Genomic DNA, 26,866 nt, shown 5'->3' with positions numbered 1-26,866 from the left:
CCGTTGCTCTCCTCACTCTGGGCAAGAGCACTCTGCTCTTCTTTGGGGAACCAACCATCTCCAGTCCATGGGTCAGTCAAGTGGCCCCTACCTCACCTGGCAAAGGGGTGGACACAGGATGTAATTTGGGCTAATCAGACTCTCTTCCCTAAGCAGGATGCTTCCCTAGGGCTGCTCCTTGAGGAAAAACCATCCACAGGTTCCTGCCACCTGCATCTTTCGAGCTGCCCAGAGCTCAGACCTTTCAGCTCTGTCATGTTGGCCAGTCTCAGTTTCTATGGCAAGCAACCAAAGAACCCCAAACGATACACCTGTATTGGGCAGAGTAGAATTTCATTTTTCTTGGTGGATACCTCAGTGTTTCAAAACCAAACCATTTTTGAACCAAGTTAAGGGCAACAGAGGTATTGTTTTGGGGTTCTAAAAACTAATATATGACTTCAGTAACTTAAATTATGTTATCATAGACTTACTGGTTTTAATCCCTAAAAGAAATCAGGCCTGGCCAAGAAGTCAAATTTAGCTTAATAAAGTATAAAAAATGCCTTCTACATACTGCACTGTACTTTCCCAGAGTAATTAATAGCCGACAGATACATTTTTGCTGGTAATTAATTTAAAAATAGATAAATAAGGAATTCAAGATCTGAATAGTTTATAGAATATAAAACACCTACTATTGTAATTAAAGATCTACTGAAGACTTATAAATAACCTCTATTTAGAAATTCAATGTGGCTTTCATAAAGGATCTGTTTAGACAGATGATCCAACATTACACAAGTCTCTGTGTGAATAAGTCATTACTAGGCGTTATTACTAAAACCTCTGGAAGACTAGTATCTTTTCCTGAGAGAAAATGGTGGGTGGGTAGTTATTGACAGTGTTTTTGGACAAATGACAAACTAATAATTCTTTGAGCTGAAAGCACTGCTATTAAAATGGCAAGCTAGTCTCTGAAAAACTATAACCAAATATTATCCTCTAAAACAGAATTAGGGCTTGCCAGATTCTGTTAAAGGCCATTTAAACAAAGTACAGAGTACCAGAAGTTTGGTAATCAGGAAAGGAAGGAAATTAGTATGGATTTAATATAATATATATTATATGCCAGTTTCCTTCCATATCATCTCACTTTATTCTCACTACACCTCTGTAAGAATTATTAATTCTATGTTTAGAGAGGAGAAGAGTAAGGCCCGGAGGGGTAAAGTAGATCGTCTGAGAGCACACAGCTAGTCAGAGTTAATCAGGAATTTAGCCTAAAGGTCTAATCTAAAGTTTTCTATCCTTTCCATTCTATTACACTGTCTTCTGCATGTGACAAAAATCAGTCACCAGTAAACTCAGATACCCCTGGAAACTCTTTTTGCCCTCATTTTCAACGTAGGCTGCCTGCCTGCGGAATGGGACCATGAGTCCCACCTGCCCGGAATGCCTGCTTCTAGAAATGCTCCACAATTCCTGCGGCCTGCTCACTCACGTTAGCACGCTGGCAGGCATCATCTGGGACTCAGGTGCGGCCTCTATCAGGGACTGCCAGGTGTTTGTGGAATTAGGGATCACAAAGCCAAACTCGAAGAACCATTCTGAGGGAAGAAGGAGAAGCAGGTCAGTGGGCGCCCCAGTCAGTGTTGCAGGGCTCCGCGTCCCCCTCCTTTAGAGTGAGCCTTTTTACCTAAGAACCACCAATGAAGCCATCAGATACCTCCCAGGACAGAGGCACAAAGGACTTCGGGCTGGCCCTCTGAGCCACAGAGCGCAGGGACTGTTCCCTATGCTCTGGGGCCTAACAGACTAGGGCCAGTGAGCTAGTACAGCATAAGCAAAGCTTTCTTAGAAGTAGGCTGGATGTAAATTGTAAACAGAAATACAGAACAGGCCTTTCCACTAGGAACTTTAGCTCTACGACACATATGGGCACTCTTACACTTAATGGTGGGAATTCAATGTGGAGTGGCCTTGCCAGTCAAATCTGTATGAGACTATGGAGAGCACTGTGCCAGGCCCTGATCAGCAGCTTCCTTGTGACCATGTTACAATACCACGTCAGTGACAAAGCAGGACCAGTGTCAGAAACTCTTTTGTTGGGCTCAGAGCCCAATGACAACTTTGGGCTTTGACAACTTTGGTTTTGTTTGTTCTCACCGGGGGTCCCCAGTCTTGCAGGGTGTAGGAATCCTGTCACAAACTGAGTTGCAAAATGAATGTTATCAAAGCAGTGCTTTATAGCTCACTGGGTCTTGCCTTTTGTCCCTGTCACCCTAAGCCTGGATTTCAGGCATGGAATACCTTCCAGGCACTGCCCTTTGAAGTAAACTTTTTGTTCCAGGCGGAATTTTTCCATTTGCTCTGCTGAAGAGAAGTTCAATTCTCGAGATACTGCCTTGCACTTGAGAATTTTCTTGGGAACACGGGCTGGTAAAGAAAAAGAAATATTGAAGCCAGTCTAAATGAAAAACTACATGACTATGGCGCTTCAAGTTCCTGGAAGCTGACTTAGAAAACCCATTATCTATATTAAATTTCAGAGAATGCCTTAGTAAAAGAATTACATTTTTTAATTAAAGAAGTCCCCAATTTGTCAAGTGTATGTGACTGAAAGATCTTCAAGGAGCACCAAATTTAGTGCATTTAAGGGTCTTACCTAGCTACTCTCATCAGGAAAGAAGCTGATTGGGCACCTTCTCTCCTCTCTATTCTACTATTAGCCTCTTAGTGTTTCTTTTATTTCAGGGAGATAAAAATGCAAATTTTATTTTGGAAAAAAAAGGTTGAGATCTTCGTTTATATCTTTGGGTATATTCTAATGCTAAAATTTCAACACAAAGTGGGTTTTGGGAAGTGGGAGGCAGAAACTTAAGAAACTGGAAATCTCAGTAACATGTGGGTTAACGCACTGTGCCGCCAGGGCTCACCCTCCTGTCAGGCCTGCATTAACTTACCTCCCTGATGCTTAGGCCCCGCCCCCCAGTCATCACAGCCCTGGGCAGACAAAGGGCTGGAGAGTACCTTCGTGTTCCACTCCAGGGACAGACAGGTCTTCTGTTCCTTGCCAGAGTATCTTCCCCGTCTCAGCATCCCGAAGGTTCATCCAATTTCTGAACAGATATGTTGAGGAAAATTAAGACACTGAAAGTGACTCCTACTTTGTCCTTGACCTGACTGCAAGTGCCAGGTAAGCAAATACGAATGCAGGAGACTCCACAAGACATCGAAAGAAGAAGAAAACCCAGGGGAGATATTTTTATCTATACATAAGAACCCAAGGACTGTACACATCTAGGAAGAGTAGAAAATGAACAGTGCAAATTTAAATTTTCCAACAGAATCTGACCAGCCAAGATAAAAGACCTAAAGCAGTACGCATGAGAAGCATCCCAGAAAATGATTCAGGCAGACCACTGCACAGGGAGGAGCACAGTCCATAAGTTTTACTCCCAAGTCCAGAGCTCTCAAGTAGCTTTTCAGTAGCCTGCTCTTAAAAATGGGAATATAGCCAAGGATCACCAGAAAATCCTGAAAGTCTTTTACTATGAAAGACAGACCAAAACAAAGAGAAAAAAGCAATGTAAAGGATAAAAGAGACTACAGAGGAAGATACAAATTTTTAAAAAGGAGCATTAAAAACAAATAAAACAACCATAAACAACATAACCCTTATAGACACTAAAAATTATGTACTATTGAATTTTGTATAATTTAGGTGATTTTTCTCTGACTCAAGATTACAACTTTTGAAGTTGGTCAAGTGATAATTTCTGTCAGAAAACACTTTCTAACATAAGTAATTGTATTTTCTAGCTGCTATACTGTTCATCATACAATAAATGAGTCAATAATACCAATTAAGAAAAAAGAACACTCAGAGGACAAAAAAAGGCCAGAAAATATACCTTTTGATAGCAGAACCTAACAACTCAAAGCAAAGGTTGGAAAACAAAGCTGAAGAACTCTTTCAGAAAGAAAAAGACAGCAAGGATAGGAAGCAGGAGATTAAAGATACGAAAAGTGGATATCAGTCCAAGAGATCAGCATCTAACTGATAGAAGTTTGAGAAGGAACAGTGGAAAACAGAGGAAGTCATTAATGAATTGATTCAAGAAAACTTCCCAGACTAAAAGGGTGGAGCAAGTGCCCAAGTCACATTGTTGTGAACTTGCAGAATGTCAAGGTTAAAGAGAAGTTTTCAGAGAGAAAACAACCTGTCACATAAACAGTCAAAGTCAGAATGGGGGGAAAAACTCAGAATGAAACAGATTTTTCAACAGGAACTCTGAAGGATAGAAAAAAAATGGAACTGTGCCTTTGAAATTCTCAAGGAAATGATTCCCAAAACAAAAAAAAATTACTTTCTCAAGAAACCAATGATAATATGCTCCTTCAAAGTGACAGGGAACACCAATGAAGATGATGACACTGGATCCAGAAAACAAGGGACCTAAAACAAGAGACAGGTGACAGTGTCCTTGGAGTGACAGTGAAGGAGACCCAAAAGTAACAGCTCTTTAGCAGGCCTGGAGGGTGACTAGGGGTCCAGACACAAGCAGGTTAGAATGATCAGGGACAGATTTCCTTTTCAGAAGATGAAATTCGCCCTGGCTGGTGTGGCTCAGTGGACTGAGTGCCAGCCTACAAACCAAAGAGTCACCGGTTCGATTTCTAGTCAGGGCACATGCCTGGGTTGCGGACCAGGCCAACAGAGGGTGCGTGAGAGGCAACCACACGTTGATGTTTCTCTCCCTCTCTTTCTCCCTCCCCTCCCCTCTCTAAAAATAAATAAATAAATAAAATCTTAGGAAAAATAATAAGATGAAATTCATAGAATGTATTTATATGGAAAATAGAATTATACAATTAGGGGGGATGTGGGGATTAAATTAGTGAGAAGTACAGAAAACCTAAGCAAATGAATAAAAAACCAAGACAATTATTAACATCAGCGACAAAAAATCAAAGTTGGTACTAGAAGTGAGCAGTAGTCACAGCAGACTACATGGCTTTACTGCAAATGGTATGGACAGAGTCATGATAATAAAAACAGAGACTAAAGAGCCAGTACAGAGTCAGGAAGAAGAGTGTGCATGTGTGGTCAGGTGTACAGTGTTGAGAAAGAAAAACGATTTTCCATAATGACAGGTCAATAAATAATGCCTAAAACAAAAATATTAAGACAGAGTCACAGTGTGCTATTGAGAAATATCAAGATAAATACCAAGTAAATCAGCTAGAAAGAACTGAAAATAATTTTCTTGGGGGAGAGAAAACAGGAGTGGGAGGACATGCTCTTCATCAGAAACCGGGTAGAACAATGTACACACCCAATTTTGATAAAAATATAGGTTAAATTTAAAAAGACTCAAGTTTTTTTGCTTATTTTTAAAAAACAGTGGACAAATCATTAAAGGAAAAGAAAATTAATATTAACTATGCACAGAGGCTTAGTATGAGAAAGATGGGTAATTGTTTGTGAAGAGACTGAGCTTCAGATAAATAGTTGATACAGCTTTTTTTTTTTTGGGGGGGGCTATCTAGCAAACAAATCCTCTTCCCAACAGCACCCTGCGGCCTCCATTGCCCAATGGGAGGCAGTGACTGCTTTGCACTATATCAGCTAGAAGATCCAGAATCTTCTTTCCTGGTCCTGGTGCAGCTGGATGCGTGCATGACCTAGGCTTGGACACATTGGTACCTGGTTCTGGGCGCCTGAAAGTGTAGTCACATAGGATTTGAGGAAAAGTCAGCAGTTCTTCAGGGTGGGGCAGCAGCTGGTGCCACCATGACCTTTCCTGCAGTGTGGCCATTGCTGCAGGCCCTGGTCCTCCACTGCCAGTCAGTTTTCGAAGCCCCAGAGAGTCTTCGAACCTTTTGCATTGTTTGGGTAGCTTGCAGTGGAGAACCCTGAACAACACAGTTTTAGAATCATTATGTATGCAATGGTACTACACTTAACCCTCTGAAGAGATTCTTTCTACATTTTGCTGTTATATAAGAAAAGTCACAGAAGATAACCAAAGGTTATCCAGCAGAGTGCCTTGAATGTGATGGTACACTAGCTTCCTGTGCCCTCAACCTGCTGTGTGTCCCTGTGCAAACCTCCCACTGCTCTGAAGTCGTGCTGGCTGTGCTAATCCCAGCCCGGTATATGCAACCCTAAAAACTCTCCTTCTGTGCCCGTTATACTGCCAGATACTGCTGCTCTTCTGCACCTATGTGGTTTTCTCTCCTCAGCTTCGTATTTCTAAACTCCACTTTTTTTTTTTTTTAAACTAAATTCAAAAGCAAGTCAAAAGCATACATACGTGCTTAGGTCATGTCTTACAATTCTAATTACTACAAATATACTTACCCATCTGGGGGTCTCCATGTTAAGAGAAAGCTTCCCCAACTAGAGAAATAATACGATAAGATACTACTGCTCTAGCAAGGCTATACGGCTCAGACCTAAACAGAACAACCTTAGATATTTAAGCTCACCCTTTTCAGAAGACACAATACTCATTCAGCCTCCTCTGTACATGTTTTTCATTCTGTCTACAGATGCCTCTAATGTACCAATTCAGCCACAATGGACACCAGACTTTCTTAAACAACAAAACTAAACAAAATTAAAATTACATCTGAAGTTCCAGGCTCACATTCAAGTGGGGCATTCTAGCAAAACTACTGAGATAGAAGCCTTGGAGAAGAGGCTCCCCTCACAAAGCAACAACTGGATCAGACCCAGAAGCTTCCGGAAAAGCATTACTGCTATTGGCCCAGGTCAGAGAGAAAAGCCTCAATAAATAATTCAGAATTAGAGAAATAAAAACACAGCTCCATCCAACAACGATGGGAAAGAGGCTACTTAGAGCCCATCCAAAGTTCTGTTATTTTAGGGGTGAAAAGGAATGCTCTTAGTTCACAGTAGAAATGCAGCCTTTTGGAAACAGCTTTATATATCATAAAAATACAAGTCCATGATAGCCTATGAGTAAAAAGAAATAAAAATTATTGAGGTAGGTGTCTTAAATAATAAGAAAAACTGGTTTTCTAGAGAGGAGGCATATTTGGCTAAAAATGTTGGAAATGAAAGGTAAGCTTTGATGGCTGGTCATCATCTGGCTGAAAACATTTTTGTTTTAACAGTTTTTTGCCAACCAGATTTTTCAGATAAAAAGAGCCTGAGTTTTAAGACTCAAAGGTCAAGTCACTTCCAATCTTGAGAGAGGAGAGGATTAGGTGGACAAGCTTTAAAGAGGGGGGCTGGAGGACTATTTATAAATACCACCTTCTGGGTCAGCCAGGTCTTACAGGACCAGACCACCTGGCACCCATCATCCGGACCACCTGACATCCGACTGATCAGCATCCTGGACCAACTAACAATGCAAAACTGACTAGTTTAAAGGATGCGACTTTAAGAATTCGCAACTTTCCTTTCTTCTCAGAATACTTCTGGATTTTTGCCTAATTGTGTTTCCAATCTCTAAGACCCTTGAATAAATTTTTGAAGTGTATTTCTTAAAAAACAACAAAAACTACAACAACAACAACAAACCTCCCTTGTGATTTATGCACAGGACAAGCACAAAGGAATGCTCCTTCACTAAGGGGAGCTGGGGCTCAGAGGAGAGCTGTCCTTGGTAGCCCTTATTTGCAACCAGGTAGACAAAAGAAGCACTTTCAGATGTAAAAGTATGAGTATCTTAAAATAAACTTCTGAGCAAAATCAATAGTTTGTAAAGTGTCAAGCCTTAGGAAAAATTAAGAAAGGAAATGAAGATAAACGTTATGGAAGGATGAGAGACACCCGGCTAACCACGCGAGGTTATGTAAGGCCTCATGTTTTAGGGAGTACATGGGGTCTGGTATGATTTAGGTTCAGCCCCGCACAGGAGCTGGGGACAGATCTCAGGTAGAGAAGGTCTGCATAGAGGAAAGGCTTGGGGTTTGGAAGAAACCAGATAGATGAATGGGGTATTAGGTAAATTTCCTCGAGAGATGTGAATGCATGAACTGGGATAAAGGATTTAAAATATTTTATAACCACCATCTAGAAACATTTTGGAATGAGTACACTGGCTCTTAGAGTCTTAATTAGTTTTAAATTGAAATGATCAACATCAATATTTATTTATTAAACAGAACAGATCCACTGTGCATGCCAGTACCTCACTGGCCAGTTGAAGGAGGAGGGAAGTCAGAGATGGGAAAGAAGAAACAACCCAGAACACACACAGAGGGAGAGACAGACACAAGGGAGGGAGTAAAGGGGAAAAAAGATACTTAGAAAGAGACACAGAACCAAGAGACAGCCAGAGCAGAAGGGAACAAAAAGGAAGAGCTCAGGAAGTTTAGAGATGAGAAACCAGTTTTTCCTACTTTAACACTGGTACATGAGTTGTGTTGATTACTGGTTTTCATAGAATGTTTTGGAATTGATGAGTAGATGAGGAAGACTGTGTACAACTCTTAAGCTCCTCTGAAAATGTTGATTGGCTGATTCATAGTTCCCTGTAATTTATCATCCAAACTGTGGTACTTTAGAGAAAGAAAGAAGGTGCTAACTGGACTGCACACTTAAATGCTGGTTTATGTGAAGTGTTTAGAATAGTGCCTGGGTACTGAATAAACAGCATGTTAGCTGTTATTATTATTTCTTTATCATCTTTCTATCAGCCTCCTGATGGTTTTCCTTGCTTCTATTCTTGCCTCCTCCAATCCATTCTCCTCACAGAAGAAAGCGGTTTCTCAAAGCTGTAAATTAGATCCCCATTTTCCTTTGTATTTAAAAAAAAACCAACCCAAACAATTGAGTTCTTTCTACAGTTCACAAGGCCGCCCAGTCAGATGCTCTAGCCACAACTCTCTTCTCTTTCTCCAACACATTAGGGTCTTTTCTGGCTGAGATACCCACCCAAGTGCTCTTGCTCTCCACACCCTTAGGTCCTGGCTTGTGGCTCCTTCTCAGGGGCTCTTGGGACCACGCAGTCTGCAATGGTCTTTGAATCCAGGTCTGCCTGACTCCTAAGAAAATCACTAGAAAACAATGGGGTTTTTCCCCCCTACTATTGGCACTTGCTGTTAAGCTAGATCTCTTAAGGTATCTATCTTTTTTAATTAGTGTTGTTATATTCTTTGGACAAGTACTCAGAAGTAGAATAGCTGGGTCATAATTTCTCTTTTATATTGCTGATACAATAGTCTCCCAACTAATTTCTCTCCTTCAATCTCTAATCCATTGTTTCGCAAAGTGTGGTTTGATGATCCTGCTAAAAATGTTTCTAAGGCCTTATCTCAGGTCTATTTAATCAGAATCTCTCTAGGGGCCCAGGAATGTTCATTTTGAAGAGGAATTGGAATTTTTTTTTTTTTTTTAATCCTCACCTGAGGACACGCTTATTGATTTAGACAGAGGGGAAGAGAGGGAGAGAAACATTGATCAGTTGCCTGCCATATGTGCCCTGACTAGGGACAAACCTGCAATCCAGGCATGTGTCCTGGCAGAAAATTGAACCCAACCTTTTGGTGTACAGTACGACGCTCCAACCAACTGAGACACAGCGGCCAGGGATTGTGAAGCTTTTTTAAGCTTCAGGGGAAGAATTACCAGCTCCCATATTTGTACCTCCTGGCTAAAACAGACTCTATAATACTACCTCCCTAAACTAATCAACAATTAAAAATCAGCTTCCACTTGCCAGACGGCCTCTCCCCAATTCCTATTTCCTATCTGATTTTCTAGCACTGCTCCCCATAACACTTCCTTTTATCCTGAACTCTCATAGTGCTTTTAGCAGGCATTTTGTGTACCAGTTACTGTCTCCCTAATTTGATTCTGGATGTCAGGAGGGCAGAGGTGCTTCCTCTCATGAAGTTGACTGCAAAAGCAGGGACATCTTTGGCTGAGAGATCCTGGCATTTGGTCAGGTCGATCAGTAACTTTTCCATTGTACTGAAAATACTTTGCAAAGTTTTTTCTTTTTATTTTGGGTAATATGGCTAAGAAGGATGACAATTATTAGAAGTTATTAGGTTTAGAGTCCTGTACATAAGGATAGTCAATGTTAATTTTTTATAGTGTATATTTTCTTAGGAAGAATTTTCATTTTAGAATTGTTTGAATTAAGGCAAAAAAGGGACTAATTTTTTAATCAGTGTTTTACTTTTATTCTACATTGTAAAGTTCAAACTAATTTATCTCTTTTTCATGGCACTTATTAACAGGTATTACAGCAGTGATTTTCAACTGGTGTGCCACAAGAATTTTTAAAACATGCAATGCCTGACTATTTAGTCAGGGGCACTGAGCTCTTCTCCCTTAGATCATCAAATTAAAAAATGACAACAGCCAACACAGCAATAGCCATGAATCAAAATGATACCTTTTTTGGTGGGTCAGATTGGCAAAAAATGTATTTTTTTGGTGTGCTGCAGAATTGAGTAATTAGTTTTATGTGTTTTATGAGATGAAAAAGGTTGAAAATCGCTATCTTGAGTTCTGTATAGTTCCTCTTTATCTAGCACTTCTTATTTTTAGTCTATTTTTAAAAAATCAGATTCTAGAAATAATCATTTCCTGCCATTTTAAGAACAGTTTAGAATTATAAACTTTGGAAATCACTTAAAGATGTTACAAAGTCAAAATGGGAGCACGCTCCTAAAGCTGTGCCAGAGAAGCAAAGACCATTAGCTCTATTATCATGGAACTTGACCAAGTGCAAAAGAGTCATTTTTAAGTGGGCTATTATTATAAATAAATAGCAGAGCCAGTCTCCTTTATATTTTCATACTACTTTTAGAGATTTGCTAGCTTTTAAAAATAAATGAGTATATCTGTTTGCTGGTCATCTGAATGTACACATTTAGCTAGAAAAAGGTAAGATATCTAAGTTTAGGTGAGATGCCTTAATGTAAGAGCCCAAAGGGAAGGCTTTCTTTTTTTTTTAAATGCAAGTGAATTTTTGCAATTTAAAACAAGTCATGTTAAAATATTTTTTTTTGTAAATTAGATGATTTACAAAGCTCTGTAGCAATTTACTGTTTTAAAAGCACGAAATGAGTTATCTTATAAGTGAATAACTTTTCTCAATATTAACGTTTAAAAGCCTAATTTGAGAGTAAGTAAATTTCTGTTACTATGATTTCTTAAGGCAGGGTATAGCCATGATAAGATTCATTGTGAGAGGGAAGAATTCCAGTCATGTTAGATGACAACAACTTCTAAAGATTATACTCCATTTAAACATACTCACATTTCAGATGTTCAACCCCTAAAAAGCCAGAATTTAATTCGTCACATCACTGTAATCTTTCCCTAGTGCATAAGACCTCTCTTAAAAAAATTCCTGTGATGTCTTCATGAAGTTACCTTTTTTCCTTTTTTAAAGCCAAAGACCCTGAAATTCATCAGTCATATCAATGGCATCTTATAATAAGCATATACTTTCAGTATTGCCTCAAGCAAGGTCCAACATCAAACTGGGAAACAAGTTCTAAGGCAGCGCTAACTTGGTTTGACCAAGAGAACCTAAAATTCTATGCTCTATTAGTACTTGCTAGCAGGGATGCCTGCCGTCAGTTTGCTCCTTCACATTATTTTCCTTTGTCTCAGTAGAAGCCACAGGGGAGGGTGACAGGGTTTGCTTTTTACTTGTAACAACAGCAGAGGCTACAGATTCCCTCCCCTGCCTCACTCGACTCCTGGCTCCTCCCCTGGAAACAGGGTAAAACTGTAGACAGAACATACCAAACAGGACAAGCAATCTGCTATTAGATGAAACTTGCAGTTGGCTACTTGGGGAACACGGAAATACCTGTCGGAAGGAACAAAAGGAAATTCTGTGGAGTTGGCTTTGGCAAGAAAGTTCACTAGGTTCCCTGTTACCCTTTGTTCTTTGCTTAAAATCTCATTTCTTTTAATACACATCAACTGAGTCTGACTGTAAATAAAATAGCTGAAAAACAGCTGGTTGACCATAAATAAGGTAGCTGAAAAGCACCTGGTTGGTACATGACTGTTTTGCATGGTTATTCACTAAATGAACTCTCAGGGTAATTCTAGAACATGTGTTATCCAGGTAAAACAGTGGTTAATGGTATTGTATCAATGTCCATTTCTGATTTTGATAATATACTATGGCTATGTAAGATGTTATCATGGAGGGATAGTGGATGAAAACTACATAGGAACTCACTGTCCTATTTTTTTACAACTTGCGTGAGCTACATTTATTTCAAAATGAAGTGTAAAAATAAAAAATTGACAAAAACACCCACATGTACATCTACACTAGTTTTTAAGACAACGTTTAAGACTATAAAGCTATGCTTTTCTTTATGGCCTTCAATATCCCATTATTGTTTTACTTATGTTTAAACTTTATCCCTTAGGGTTTTTTTTCTTAGTAATATCAGAGTAGCTCTACCTGGGTAGCCCAGTTGTTTGGAGTATCATCGTCCTGTAATACACTGAGGTCGCAGGTTTGATCCCAGGTCAGGGTACATACAAGAATCAACCACTGAATGCATAAATAAGTGTAACAGCAAACTTATATTTCTCTTTTTCTCCTTTCCCCTCTCTCTCTCAAATCAATAAATAAAAAAAATTTTTTTAAATAAGAGTAAATGATATTACAGTAATATAACAAAAATTTCAATAAGGAAATAAGGAAAAGAGAGGTCAGAAGGTTTCTTGTCCTCCTTTGACTGGGAATTTTTTCTCACCCTGAGAATTATAGATTTCAAGGCAGGAAGAAGATGCAGAAGAGTTCATAGTTGTGGAGAGAGCCGCTGGTGCTGACTTTGAACCAGAGTAACTAGAAAAATAATGGTACCTTATAAAAATTAAGGAATTTGCCCTAGCTGGTGCAGCTCAGTGGACTGAGTGCTGGCCTGCAAATCAAGGGGGTTGCAGGTTCAATTCCCGGTCTAGGGCACATGTCTGGGTTGCAGGCCAGGCCCCCAGTAGGGGATGCATGAAAGACAATCACACATTGATGTTTCTCTCTCTTTCTCCCTCCCTTTCCCTCTTTAAAGATAAATAAAATAGTTTTTACAAAATTAAGGAATTTAAGAGAGAAAACTGATTTTATTAGAGAGCAGAAGAAAAGAGTTGGTAACAGTCTGGTGAAGGAAGATGCTTACTGGGAGGCCCTTTAAGAACCTCAAGGATGAAATGGAAAAAAAAAAGTTAATATAGAACATGTAGGTGGCAGAGGCGGTAAGTACACTAAAGTATATTTCAGGCCACAATAATTAGTGCAAAAATTTGCAGATTGATATAGTAGCAAACCTAGCTGTGACTTCAGCATATGAGGTCTGTCCAGAAGGTATCCAGCCATGTAATATGAAAAGTAGAGACATTTATTGAAGAAGATACAAGATGCAAGAAACACTGTTTATAGGACAATGACATCTCAGTCCCCTTCAAAGTAGGCACCTTGGGACCTCACACAGTTCTCCTAGTCGCTGTCAGCTGCCCTGTTGTATTCTCTGAATCTCATCAGCAATTTGAAACCTCTTCTCTTTCAAAAGTGATTTCAGTTTTGGGAAAAGCCAGAAGTCACAGAGTGCGAAATCTGGGCTGTAGGGGGCTGAGTCACCTGGGTGATTTGATGTTTTGCCAAAAATCTCTGCATGAGATGTGAGGCATGAGCAGGCGCATTGTCTTGATGAAGCTGCCAATCACCAGTAGCCCATTGCTACGACCTTCTGAGTCATATGAAGAGTTTCCGCAAAGGAATGTTCAAGCTTCATGCAAAATCTGATGCAGGTTCATTGCTCTACTCAGTCAGTCATTTTGAACATGATGGCCATGCACTGCACATGCTCACTCAACAGCATCTACTATCCACACTGACTAGTACAGCAAAGTCGTCACTGTTCATGCATGCGCATTCCAGCCCACTCTCCTTGGCTGCCAGGTTACAGCAATGATGCGCAAACCATTCTCATTACATTAACAATGGCTGGACTTTTTCTGGACAGACCTCGTATATTAAGACTTTAATATATACTAAATTCCAAATCAGTGAAGAAAATGGTTAATTACCTCATTGCTTACTATTATATACTCCAGTTGGCCTCCCGATTTAGAATATAAAAAAAAAAAAAGGTGAATATTTATATGATCTAAGGATGAGGAAGGCCTCTCTCGGCAGGAAAGTAAAAGGAGAAATCATAGAAACTCTAAAGCACATACAATAAAATTCCATAGAAAAAGTTCAGAACCTGAACGATTTTAGCAGGAGAGGGAGGACACTAAGATTGGGAACAGAGATCAAAAGACTAGTTTAGGCCCTGACCAGTGTGGCTCAGTTGGTTGGAGCGTTGTCCCACAAACAGAAAGGCAGAGGGTTCGATTTCTGGTCAGGGCACATGCTTAGGTTGCAGCTTTGGTCCCCCACTGGGTACGTATGAGAGGCAATGTTTCTCTCCTTGTCTCTGTCCCTCCCTTCCTCTCTCTCTAAACATGATCTTGGGAGAGGATTAAAAAAAAGAGAGAGAGAGAGAGATTTATTCAAATTGTTTTAAAATTTCACAGCCCTGGTTATAATCATGGCTCTGCCTTTTAACACTTCTGCAACCTTGGTCTTAGTTTAAGGCTTAGTTTGCCACTCCAGAAGACTATTTGTATTAGCTGAATTAAATTTAATTTTAAAAGTATTTCAGAAAGAAAAAACAAAGAATATCTTCTATACTTCAAAGTCATCATCAAGTTAAGCCAAATGAAAAGCTAGAAAAATATTTATAATACAAGCAAAGGGACCAGGTCTTTACTATATAAAGAGCACTTATTCAAGGGGGGACCCAAAAAACTGGAATTATTTTCTGGAAGGCACGCCCCTGCTAGTACAGGCTTCCCATGCTAGGTGAGTGTTCCAGGAACCCATCTGTGTCAGTGTACCAGCTGGTGTTGTGAGAGGCTGCATTTGGCTACAGTGAATTTTTTGGAAGACTCTTTCAACACTTTTGCCCATTTCATGATGGGTGATTTATGAGCGCACCCGCCCACACGGTGATGAGTGTTCAGCAGTTTTTGACCATGACAGCATGACCCCATGTCCCACCTCCCTATTCCCCTGATCTCGCCAGACTTTTTTGTTTCCCCAATGAAAAAAGTACTCAAAGGCAAATGTTTTGCTGATATGGAAGAGGTGAAACAAAAAAGTGGGAGCACTAAAAGGCATCAAAATTGATGAGTTCAAAAACTGTTTTCAACAGTGAAAAAAAAAGTCTTGAAAGGTGTATTGCATCAAATGGAGAGTACTTTGAAGGTGACTGCAGTTTAAACATGGTAAGAATAAATATACAATTTTTTAATAAATAAATTCTGGGTTTTTTTGAGTCCCCTCTTGTATAAGAAAAAGATAAATTGGCTCAAAAGAACACTAGGGAAAACAAGGGAAATGCAAATTTTCACCTGTCAAACTGGCCCCCTGAGCCTGGTGCTTAGAGTAGGCCAGGAAGAGCTACCCTCCTCAGGGCTCCAGGGAACAGGCCTCCTTGGGGGCAGATCAGGTTTCAGAGGGGGAGGCAGAGGGGAGGGAGGGAGGCTCAGTGAAGAGCTCTAGGAGGGAGGAGCTTTCTGACAGGGTGATGCTGGGGAGAACTGGGTGAGTACACAGCATGGGGAGACCACCAGAAAGGACTGGCGCCTGGATGAAGTACAGGAAGTTTACAGAAATGAGAGTCATGGAATCTATAGTCTATTCTCAAGATTTCCAACTTTGACAAAATTATTTTGGTGCCAAAATTGTTTGAGGGCTTTCTCTCTTTGGGCATTGACCTTCATGACTGCCAGCCCCCTTCTTGTTCAGTCAGTCACCAAGCCCTGCTAGTTCTTCCACTGAAATGCATTTTCATGTCCCCATCCCCAATCCAATCTGCACACTACTGCCAGACTATTGTTTCTAAAATATCACTCGGATCACGTCATCTCCTTGCTCAAAAACCTCTCAGGTCTTTCTACTGTCACGGGATCAAGTGCATACACATGTCATTGTCTGACACCCTTAACTTTGAGGTGTCTCCAATTTACCTCAAAAACCACCTGCTCCAGCCAGAGTGATTTGTCACTGACCTGTCCCTTTATGTGACACTGTCCCTTGAAACCTTGTTTGATGCTTTTTCTAAGCCTCATTTTCCTACCTGAAACACCCTTTCTTTTTTACTTTGCCATATTTTATCATTCTTTCATGTTCCGTTTCAGTCCCCCTCCTCCCACTGGTATACACTGTGATTAAAGCACAGGCCTGGAGTCTCACAGCCCTGGTTATAATCATGGCTCTACCATTTAATAGTTCTTGCAACCTTGGTCTTAGTTTAAGGCTTAGTTTGCCACTCCAAAATGTAATAAATATTTATATGATTTTTGTGAAGATTCTATGAGAATGTATGTAAAACTATATAGTGCCTGGAACACGGTAAGTACTCACTAGATTAGTATTCATATTATTGTCAAAATCACTCTTATTGCTGAGTAGAAAGTCTTTCTTGTGGGCACTGCTATTTTATCTCTTACATTTAAACTTTTTATATTTAGGTCTTGTTTCCTCATACCTTATATACTTCTTCTCATTAACACCCAGCATGTTAAAACCCTGTATAAGGTATTTTACAGACATGAGTTAGGTATCGTGACCTCTATTACCTCATTTTCTGGGTAGGAAAGTTAAGTTTTAAAGATATTAACAATTTTACCTAATATTAAACAGCTAGTAAACAGCAGGATGAAGATGTAGATGACTTTCTTAGTGACTGAGCTTTCAGATTGAAAACTGCCTAGGATGTCTATGAATGATCACTGAGCAGCCCTAATGAGCGAGCCAGTTCGGTCTTCCTTCCCTTACCTGGGGAGCTCCCTCAGGGAGAACTGATCACTGTCATTAGATCTGGCTTCAACATCACTCTCCAAACAGCCAGAGCCTGTGCTTGCCTCCAGGGACTGCCATGACCCTTTGACTTTCAGACAGAAAGCATACTAGAAGCCCCATGTTTTGTTACAAGAGAGGAGAAGATCATTTCCAGAGTGAGAAATCATGCCATCAGGCATCAAAAACAAAAACCAGGTTTCCATCAGCAAAAAGCATTCTTTATCTTCTTTTAGTTTTTTGAGGAAAAGAAAGAGAGTTTCTTTCTTAACAGAAAGAGCCTTCTGAGTACAAAAGAGGCCAACTTTTCCCAAAGGTAACATTTAGAGTTTGAATCTTAAGAGTCACAAAGACAAAACCCTAAAGGGCATGGGAAGGACAGACCCCACAATTAGGTCTCTTTAGGAGCCTATAGTTGAGACTGAAAAATCATGGCTTCTGAGCTCAACCTGCACATTTGATCTTGATAACTCTCAAATTGTTTTGGCTGATGAAGTTTAAAGAACTCCAAAACGGTCAAACAAAAGAAACCAACAGCAGTAAAACAAAACAACAAAAAGCAAAGTTCTCATGTCCAGGAAAGTTAAAGGCTCACAGGGTAAAAAAAACAAGTTCATCTACTTAGAAAATAAACATTCCTCCCCTGTTCTATTGTCTCTAACCACCTAGGATACTTTGGAGATCAGGAGTGGAATATACGTCCCATCAGTAGGGGAAAGTCCACCGTCTGCCTTTGGAAACCCTGATGCCTTTGGAAACCCTGATGCACATTCTCTAAGGCTCAGTATATGAAACTCCCTGAGTTGGAAGGCTAGAATTGATGGGTAACTAACAGGGGATCTGAGATTTTCCTTTTGTCCATTCACTTGTCAAATTCTCCCCAGACTTTTAATTATGAAAGGAGGGCAAAGAACTTTTAAAAAAAAATCTAATTTATTGATTTTTTACATAGAGAGAAGGAGGGGTTGTGGGGTGGAAAGAGAGAGAGAAACATCGATTTGTTGGCTTACTTATTTATGTATTCATTGGTTGCTTCTTACATGTGCCCTGACTGGGGATGGAACCTGCTGATTTGGTGCGTGGGGATGGAGCTCTAACCAAATGAGCTACCCAGACAGGGTGAGAGTAAAGAACTTTTTTCTTTACAGCGTTTTTTGTTATTCTCTCTTACAGGTCAAAAAAGGATTATATGAATCAGACTAGTTAATATTGTTAAGATGGCAGTACTTCCCAAACTGATCTACAGATTCATCTTGATCCTTACCAAAATCCCAGCTGGCTTTTTGGCAGAAATTAACCAACTGATCCTAAAATTCATATGGAAATTAAGGGACTCAGAATAGCCAATCTTAACAGAATAAAGTTGGAAGATGCAGACTTCCTGCTTTCAAAACTTACTACCGTACAAAGCTATGGTAATCAAGATAGTGTGGTACTGGCATAAGGATATACAGATAAGTCAATGGAATAGAATTAAGAGTCCATAAATAAACCTCACATTTATGGTCAATTGATTTTTTAAAATTCTCACCCAAGGACATTTTTTTCATTTGCTTTTAGAGAGAAAGGAAGGGAGGAAAGAGAGAAGTATTGATTGGTTCCTCCTGCACTTGCCTGGACCAAGGATTCTATGCACCCAGACCTGGGATCAAACCCTCAACCTTTTGATTATGGGACGATGCTCCAACCACTGAGCCACAGCAGCCAGGGCTATGGTCAATTTGACAAGGGTATCAAGACAATTCAGTGGGAGAAGAAATAGTTGTTTCTGAACAAATGATGCTGGAACAACTGATATCTACATATAAAAAAAAAAAAAAGAGACCCCCAACTCTCATACTACACATAAAAATTTACTCAAACTGGATCACAGATACAAATGTAGTAGCAAAAATTATAAAACTCTTGAAAAAAATAGGAGGAACTCTTTGTGGGCTAGGCAAAACCTTCTTAGATATATGACAGACAACAAAAATACAAATGGGAAGAGAAAAAAACAAATTGGACTTCATCAAAATTAAAAATTCTTTATGCTTCAAAGGATACCATTAAGAAAGTGGAAAGGCAATCCACAGAATGGAGATATTTGTAAATCATACATCAGATAAGGGAATTGTATCCAGACCATACAAGGAACTCTTACAACTTAATAATAAGACAATCCAATCAAAAAATGGACAAGAATCTAAATAGACATTTCTCCAAATATATACAAATGGTCAATAAACACATGAAAAGATGCTCAAATCATTAATCGTCAGGGAAATGCAAAATCACAAGAAAATATTGTTTTATATCCTCTAGAATGAGTATTATCAAAAAGACAATAAAAAGTGTTGATATAGATGTAGAGAAACTGGAACCCTCATATGTTGCTGGCGGAGATGTAAAATGGTGTGGCCACTTTGGAAGACTTCCTCAAAAGTTTAAACATGGAGTAACCATATGGCCCTGCTATTTCACTCCTAGGTATATGTGCTAAAGAAATGAAAACATATGTTCACACAAAAACTTGTACATAAATGTACATATCAGCATTACTCATATCTAAAAAAAGTGGAAAGGACCCAAATGTTCATCAACTGATGAATGAATAAGTAATATGGTATATCCACACAATGGACTATTATTTGGAATTGAAAAGGAATTAAGTACTGATAATATGCTACAACATAGATAAAACTTGAAAATACTATCTTAAGTGAGATGAGTCAGTCATAGAAGACCATGTATTCTATGATTCCATTTATATGAAATATCTAGAGACAAATCTACAGAGACAGAAAGTAGACTTAGTTTCCCAGGGCTGGGATGGATACAGGGTTTATTTTGGGGGTGATGAAGTATTCTAAAAGGTTGTATTGATGCTTCCTCAACACTGTGAATACATTGAAAAGCACTAAATTATACATTTTAAATGGGTGAGTTGTATGGTGTGGTGGATTATATCTCAATAAAACTGTTACATATATTTAAAAAAGAATTACAGAGATATCAAGAAAAGGCCTTCAAAATTAGTAAAAGGGTCATGAAATATTTCAAAAGGCAAACATGTAATAAAGAATCAGAGAGACACTTCCTAAGCATGTAAAAAGGGGGTATGTTAGGAATACAAAGGATAAAACACAAAAATAAAATATATTCTTGGTCTGGATCTAGTCTGAAAAACAAAAAAACACCTTATATGTCAATTATGCCTCAATAAAATTGAAAATAAAAAAGAAAAAACCACTAGGGAGAGTCTAACACAACCTGTTCCACCTTTTTTTGCAGTTTTATTTTATAAAGGACAAAAAAAGTCTGGTCTGCCTATGGACTCTATAGATACAAGAAAAGTTTAGTAGTATTGGATTGGCCAAAAAGTTCACGTTTTTTTCCATAAAATAAAAGACACATTTTTCATTTTCACCAATAACTTTATTGATTGGATTTTTTGAGTATGTCAGCTATCTCCCACGTGGTATAACGTTGATTGTTCTCAATTAAAGGCTCCATTTGATCGCTATCAACTTCAACTGGTCTACCCCCACGTGGAGCATCATTGCCCAGCAACAAATCTCCAGCACGAAACTTCACAAACTGCTTTTCATATACTCGATCAGTCACAGCACCTTCTGCATAAACTGCACAAATCTTTTTTTGCATTTCAGTTGTTTTTACCTTTCTTGAAATAATAAAGCATAATATGTCAAAAATATTGAGTATTGTCTTCCACCTTCAATAGAAAATGGTTACACAAAAATTCACTGATTTTGATGATGTTTTCTTTTTTTTAAAATGCACAATGATATGACAGCTCTCATGACACAATCTAACAAAATTGTTTTGAATGAAGTTGAAGACAACTAAGCGCTTCTAGAGTCATCTTATGGAAAAAAACAAAGAAACTTTTTGGCCAATCCAGTACATTATTTCTCATGCCCAAATACACCTTCCACTCTAATGTTTTCTAAACCACTACTTTAAAAATAATTAAAAAAAAATACAGTTAGGCTATTAAACCTACTAAGACTATCAATGAAATTCATCTTTCATTTGCACAGCACCTTGAAGTTTACAAATCACTTTTACACATATAATCTCAGCTGACTCTTTTGTAGCAGGTATCATTCCCCCTTTAAAAAATGAAGAAACACCCTCAGCGATGTTAACAGACTATTTAAAGCCTTATAGCTATTGAGAGAGAGAGAGACAGATTAAAATGCAGGTCCTGTTCTACTAAGCCACCTTCTAAATTTACAAAGAAATCACTCTTTTGTACAGAATATTCCTTTATTTTACTATAATTTTTCTTGATTTTTTTTCTTGCATATATTTTCGGAAACTAACTTTATGTAGTAATTTGGTATGTACTGAAACACAGTTAAATATTCTACACTAATCTCAATCATATTATTTCAATTTTTTAAACAAAAAAACTGTTACTCAGAATGGACAAACTCCAAACTGACTACCACAAGTAGTTTTTGAGTAATAGTTAAGAAATCAAAAGAGTTAAGAAGTCAAAGGGATGCTTTAAGACCATACTAGGCATCCAAAATTCAAACATGTGTCTCATCCATTTAATTTGCTAATTATATCAGTGGTCAGAGAAATAGTCTTTCTTTAATTTGTATTTTTATGTCTTATTTAAGAGTTAAGGCACTAAGGTGTTTTGACTATTATCTAAAACATAATATCACTGTGAACATAATGTGCTTGAAAAATTCAACCCCCAAATTTTGATATAATTTTAAATAGGTTTCATAATTATGTTCCCTCTAGATTATGCAAAATAGTCACCTACTTTATAATTGTTAAACACTGGTGTTAAGTAGCGATCAACTTTCAATTGGTTAAAAAAAACAAACAGGTTAACCTAGATTTGAACATGGTCAAAGAGTTCTGGATTACAACAAGGCCGAATTGAACATTTCATTTGTCCAACATTTACTAAACATTTAGGACATTTAGAACATTTAGGTTAGGTTTAGGGCTAGCCTATACTATGATTAATAAGACATGATCCCTGTGCATGTTCGCTGGAGTTCTCCTCCAGGTAGAGAAAACCACCAGGTAAAAGAATAATTACAATGCAATGTGAGAAGGACTATCTATAACAAAGTCTTGTACAAAGTAGTATCTTCGGCTTGCTTGTGATCTGGCCTTGTGAGATAAGATAAGTATCAGTGTCCAAAACATGCCTCTAAAGCTGAATATACACTCACGAGCCTGTATCACTTTTCAATACTGTGCCATACCCAGGTGTCTGGTCTCTTCCTGATTTGCATATCAAGACAAGATAGCCAAGGTTGATAGCACTACCCTCTCAAGTTAAGGCACAAACTCAGATCAAACACTGCTCAAAGGGAACACACATCTCTAGTCAACACCCCGGCTCCTGAGGTTTTTAGGTTGTGAAGTGTCTTGGAATCTTTCTCTTTAGAAGAAATGTTAAGTTTAAAAGCTTTGTTGGTCAAAACTACAATTCTGTGAATGAAATATTAAGCTTATTTCTCTGAAACTAAAAACTGCATATTTCTAAACCCTTTATATATGGATTTTGGTAGAGAAAAGGTTAAGTGAGGTAAAAAGGTGACAAACAGAATTTTCTCCCACAGAGTAAGCTACTATGCATCTTAAAAACGTTCCCCAACTGCAGAATGTATCTCCTGTTATCTGATTGTAAAGAGATCATTAACAAAATTATTCTCTTCCCATAGAATGCAACTTAACTGGGTTAAGGACAGAACAGTTTTATAGGCAGATGCTCATTCTCATTCTCTCTCTCTCTCTCTCTCTCTCTCTCTCTCTTAAGTTGTAGGACTGAAATGTATTCCAAAGGTTTGAGAAACAGGATGCACTTAACTTTCTTTGATTACAACATAGCTTGGCCAACTACATATCATTGAGGTTCGCTAAGGATTTTCCAGCTTTCCATGTCATAGTGTGCATATTAATGCAGAGGAAACTGTAAGAGATACTAGTTTTCTTGAAACACAGTTCCAACTAAACCAAAAAGGATCTGAAGGGGAAGTTTAGAAATATAATTCCAGCCAACAGGGCACATAGGTTGCAATGCAAACATTATCAAGAATTCCCTGTGGTACAGTATCTTCCGGGACAGTTAAGTCAAGCTTTATATGTTAGGTTTAAGAACTCAAACAAATGCTAGTACTCAATTGACAATAGTTGGAAAGCCTTGGGAAGGTCTGATCTGACCTCACTGCAGTTTCGACATCTCCATCTAAACATCTCCCCTTCTGTGGATAAGGAAAGCTTCCAAACACTAAAGGCTTCCAAGAGTTAATCAGTCTCTCAAAAACCTCAGTCAGTTTGTAATCATACTTTTTAAGCCATCCTGGGTCAGCATTCATTTTAAGCAATATAAAAGCCTGTGTAATGATACTTAATGGTATGAGAAAATATCTGTAACATGTTTATATGTGAAAAAAGGGTAAATGTATAAAAAAATTAAAAAGCAGTTCACAAAACACATAGAATGATTACATTTACTTAAAAGTGGACATATATATATATATATACATATGAAGATTCATAACCAAAGGAAATCATGGGTATTATAGAAAATTTGGAAAATAGAAGACAAAAAACAATAGCTGTGACCCTGTAACCCAGAGATTACCATTTAACACTTTGGGGTCTATTTTTCCAATGTTTTTCTATACATATATACATCCTCCCAATAAATGTAATTGTAAAAAATATAGCTTTTTCTTCATTAGTCTTGCATTGATTTAAACATAACAATATTCTAAGAAACTAGTGCAAATTATAAATTTATGCACAATAGCAGTGCTCAACCTTGGCTGCATATTAGAATCACATGGGGAATGTTTAAAACCCCCAATGCTGGGACCACCACCCAGAAAAATTAAAACAGAATCTCTCAAGATGGAACCCAGGCATCAGTCTTTTTCAAAGTTTCTCAGGTGATTACACTACAAAGCCACAGAGAAGCACTACTTGACCGAGTTTTCCTTCCATTGAGCAAACCTTACAGCAGTGCTTTCTTTCTTTCTTTCTTTTTTTTAAATTTATTGACTTTAGAGAGAGAGCGGAAGGGAGGGACAGAGAGAGATATCGATTTGTTGTTCCACTTATTTATGCATTTCTTTGCTGCTTCTTGTATGTGCCCTGATGGGAGATTGTACCCACAACCTTGGCATATGGGGACACGCCCTAACCAACTGAGCTACTCACCTGGGCTGCCGTGGTGCTTTCTCAACCGTTCATGTGTATACAAATCAAATTCAGATTTTGTCAAAATACAGATCCCGGGTCAGTGGGACTGGGGTGGGACCTGAGATTCTGCATTTCTAACCAGCTCTCAGGTGATGCTCATACTACTCGTCCAGGGACCTGACTTGGAATAGCTTTAGGGTCTGGGAAAGAAATCCCTTTAAAGAACAGAAGGAAAAAATTATAGACACTGAAGTTCATATTCTATACTATCGGAAAGGGAGGGGTGGTCTATAGTGGATAAACAAATAATTGACACTGGGAGTTAAAAGATGTTTCTAGAAAATAAGATTTTATAAAACAAAGAAAGTTTGAAATAACACATTTTTCAGGGGGAAAAAAGTCATTGGATCTAAAATATGTTGTGTGTTTAAAGGAGGAAAGGCAAGCATGGGGGAGAAGAGAGGTGGGCAGTGAGAGAAAAAGATCAAAAGTCTAAAAAATTGTGGGGAAAAAAAATAACCCTTGGCTAGAGATGAAAGGGATAGATAAATATTACAAGAGGACTTGCAGAATTTCTCTCTCAAAAACATGTTTGGGAACTAGTACAGCTAATAAACTTAAGTTGGCGCAGATTAATAACTACCTTCCATCAACTCCCTCCTGGGGACATAACAGACCCCAGGAGTATAAGTTTCCCCTGGCAGTGCTTTAGGAACCAGCAACAAACAATGGACTATTTGCCCACATCCTTCTCTTTGCATGCAGAAAGACCAATAAGCAGCTAAAACATGGGGTCTCTTTGCAGCTTCTTGGCAATACCCTTCTTCAAATTTCTAAACTTCACTAGAGATACAACCTAGCAAAAGAAAAAAAAAAAAAAAAAAAAGGAAAAGATGTTTTTTCCCCTGATGGCTTTCCCATGGAAATTGAAAATGTTTAGCATATTTTTAGACCGACTAAGTAAATATTTAAAAATATTCACAACCAAACTAAAAATATTCATAAGTCCTCACCAGATCATTATTCCTCCAAAATAATTTCTAAAAACAATATAATAGGAAAACTTTCATATAAAATTATCTGGAGCAATTACATGAATCAGACATTCCTTACCAAAATAAATTTCTGTTTAAATGAACAGGAGAAATTAAAGGGAAGACTTTTTCCAAGAAATGGAAAAAATTCTGTTGTCAGATGATTCATGTTACACATCTCTAGGGTGTTAAGAATCTTTGGCAATAACATGCACAACAGTAACAGTACCACTGACCTTTATTTTCAGCATTTACTGCATAATGATGACTACGTGCTGAGTGCAAGATATTGGCTAAATGCTTTATACAGATTAAAATTAATCCTCACAACCCTATGAAATAGACATTATTATTACAGTCCTTACATGGATGAGAAATCTGTGGTTTAGGGATGGCAAGTAACTTGCTCAAGGTCACAAGGCTAGTAAGACACACACACACATATATACACAAACACACACACACAATTCTGCTACAGAGAGGAAGGGGAGGAGGAGAGAAGGGGGGAGGAAGGGTGAAAGGGAGAGAGAGAGAGAGAGAGAGAGAGAGAGAGAGAGATCATCTGTGCCTGCACGTAGGGATCGCACCCACAACTTTTATCTGCATTGGATGATGCTCCAATGAACTGAGCCACACAAGCAAGGGCCATAAAATTGGTTTTTGACTGCCTGATTTTAACATCCATTTTCTTAATATTCATATGACACAATCAGCTATCCTGGATGCCCAGTCTGTACCAGGGAGAGACTATACTCAAGACCTGGGGATAAAGGATGAGTAAGTCATGATCCCTAACCTCATGGTATAGGACAAGCAGTCCTTCCAGGACACGAGTCTAGAGAGGCCCTTCCAAATATTGCAGGATACAAGATGCCTTTTGATGTTGTGGAATGCCAGCTCAGATTATTCTGCTAATGTATTCCACAGGTCAGAACTCATTCGTTTTTACGATTCCTGATTTTTGGTCTTTTATTATATATCCTTGATGGGCAAAAGACATATTTACAAAGAGGACATGTTGCATGACTAGAGACAGTATTTTCTAGCTTAGGCAAATTTTCCAGAAATTACTGAGCTATATCAAATTGTACAAAAGCAATAAAGCCACAACAATGTCAAAGTAACAAACAGATCTAGTACCAGTTGAGGAGTTGGTCTCTTCCACATTCAAATGGTAAGGGAACATGTTGCCAGGCAATTGGTCCAGTCAGGACTAGGAGAATAGATATTAGCCCAAGACTCAGGTTCTGGTATCTCTCCTGAGTTCTATAAAATCTCCAAAGGCTATTGTATTGGCCTAACAATGGCTATAAAGTTCAATAATTCTTGCATTTCTCAGAGCTGGTTTCCTAACAGTCTTGTTTAATTTGATAATTGTAGACAGTATAAGGCCAGGGGAAATGTGAACAATATTTCCAGCCTTATCTGGCACCTGACTACATTCATCACTTAAAGCTAGTCCTCAAAGAAAGAGGAGGCAAAGTAAAAGAACTAATGTTTGAGTACCTAAATTCAATACATACACCAAGCGCTATACTTAGAGCTCATTTTTCTATTTTTTGACCTTATGTCATTTAATACTGACACCCACATGAAAACACTGGTGTTCTCAGAAGGTGAATACCTTTCTCAGGAACTCACAGCTAGTAAGTAACATAGCATTCAAACAGGTGTCTATCCACACTACATACTCTTGGAAAGAAAGAGGCTTTAGGCAGCTGGTCCTGAGTATCTTTGCAAGGACAGGCCTCCAGAGCTGGAAGAGCTAAGGGAACTGATGAGAGGGTGAGA

At 38.5% G+C, this 26,866-nt stretch overlaps 1 protein-coding gene across 1 annotated transcript in view; it reads right to left on the bottom strand.

Annotated features, from left to right (window-relative positions):
- Positions 1 to 26,866, bottom strand: part of PDE6D (phosphodiesterase 6D) — a 39,486-nt gene that overhangs the window by 935 nt on the left and 11,685 nt on the right. Inside the window, exons 2-4 of the mRNA XM_054571588.1 lie at positions 3,013 to 3,101; positions 2,293 to 2,418; positions 1,484 to 1,589 (exon numbers count right to left, since the gene is read on the bottom strand). Coding sequence (XP_054427563.1) covers positions 1,484 to 1,589; positions 2,293 to 2,418; positions 3,013 to 3,101 — 321 coding nt within the window. The remainder of the gene's footprint in view (positions 1 to 1,483; positions 1,590 to 2,292; positions 2,419 to 3,012; positions 3,102 to 26,866) is intronic.

This window comes from Pteronotus mesoamericanus, unplaced genomic scaffold, assembly GCF_021234165.1.
Source record: "Pteronotus mesoamericanus isolate MK-2021 breed Mesoamerican mustached bat unplaced genomic scaffold, CSHL_Meso_final contig_1018, whole genome shotgun sequence".
NCBI lineage: Eukaryota > Metazoa > Chordata > Mammalia > Chiroptera > Mormoopidae > Pteronotus > Pteronotus mesoamericanus.
This window is presented reverse-complemented; position numbering and strand designations above follow the sequence as displayed.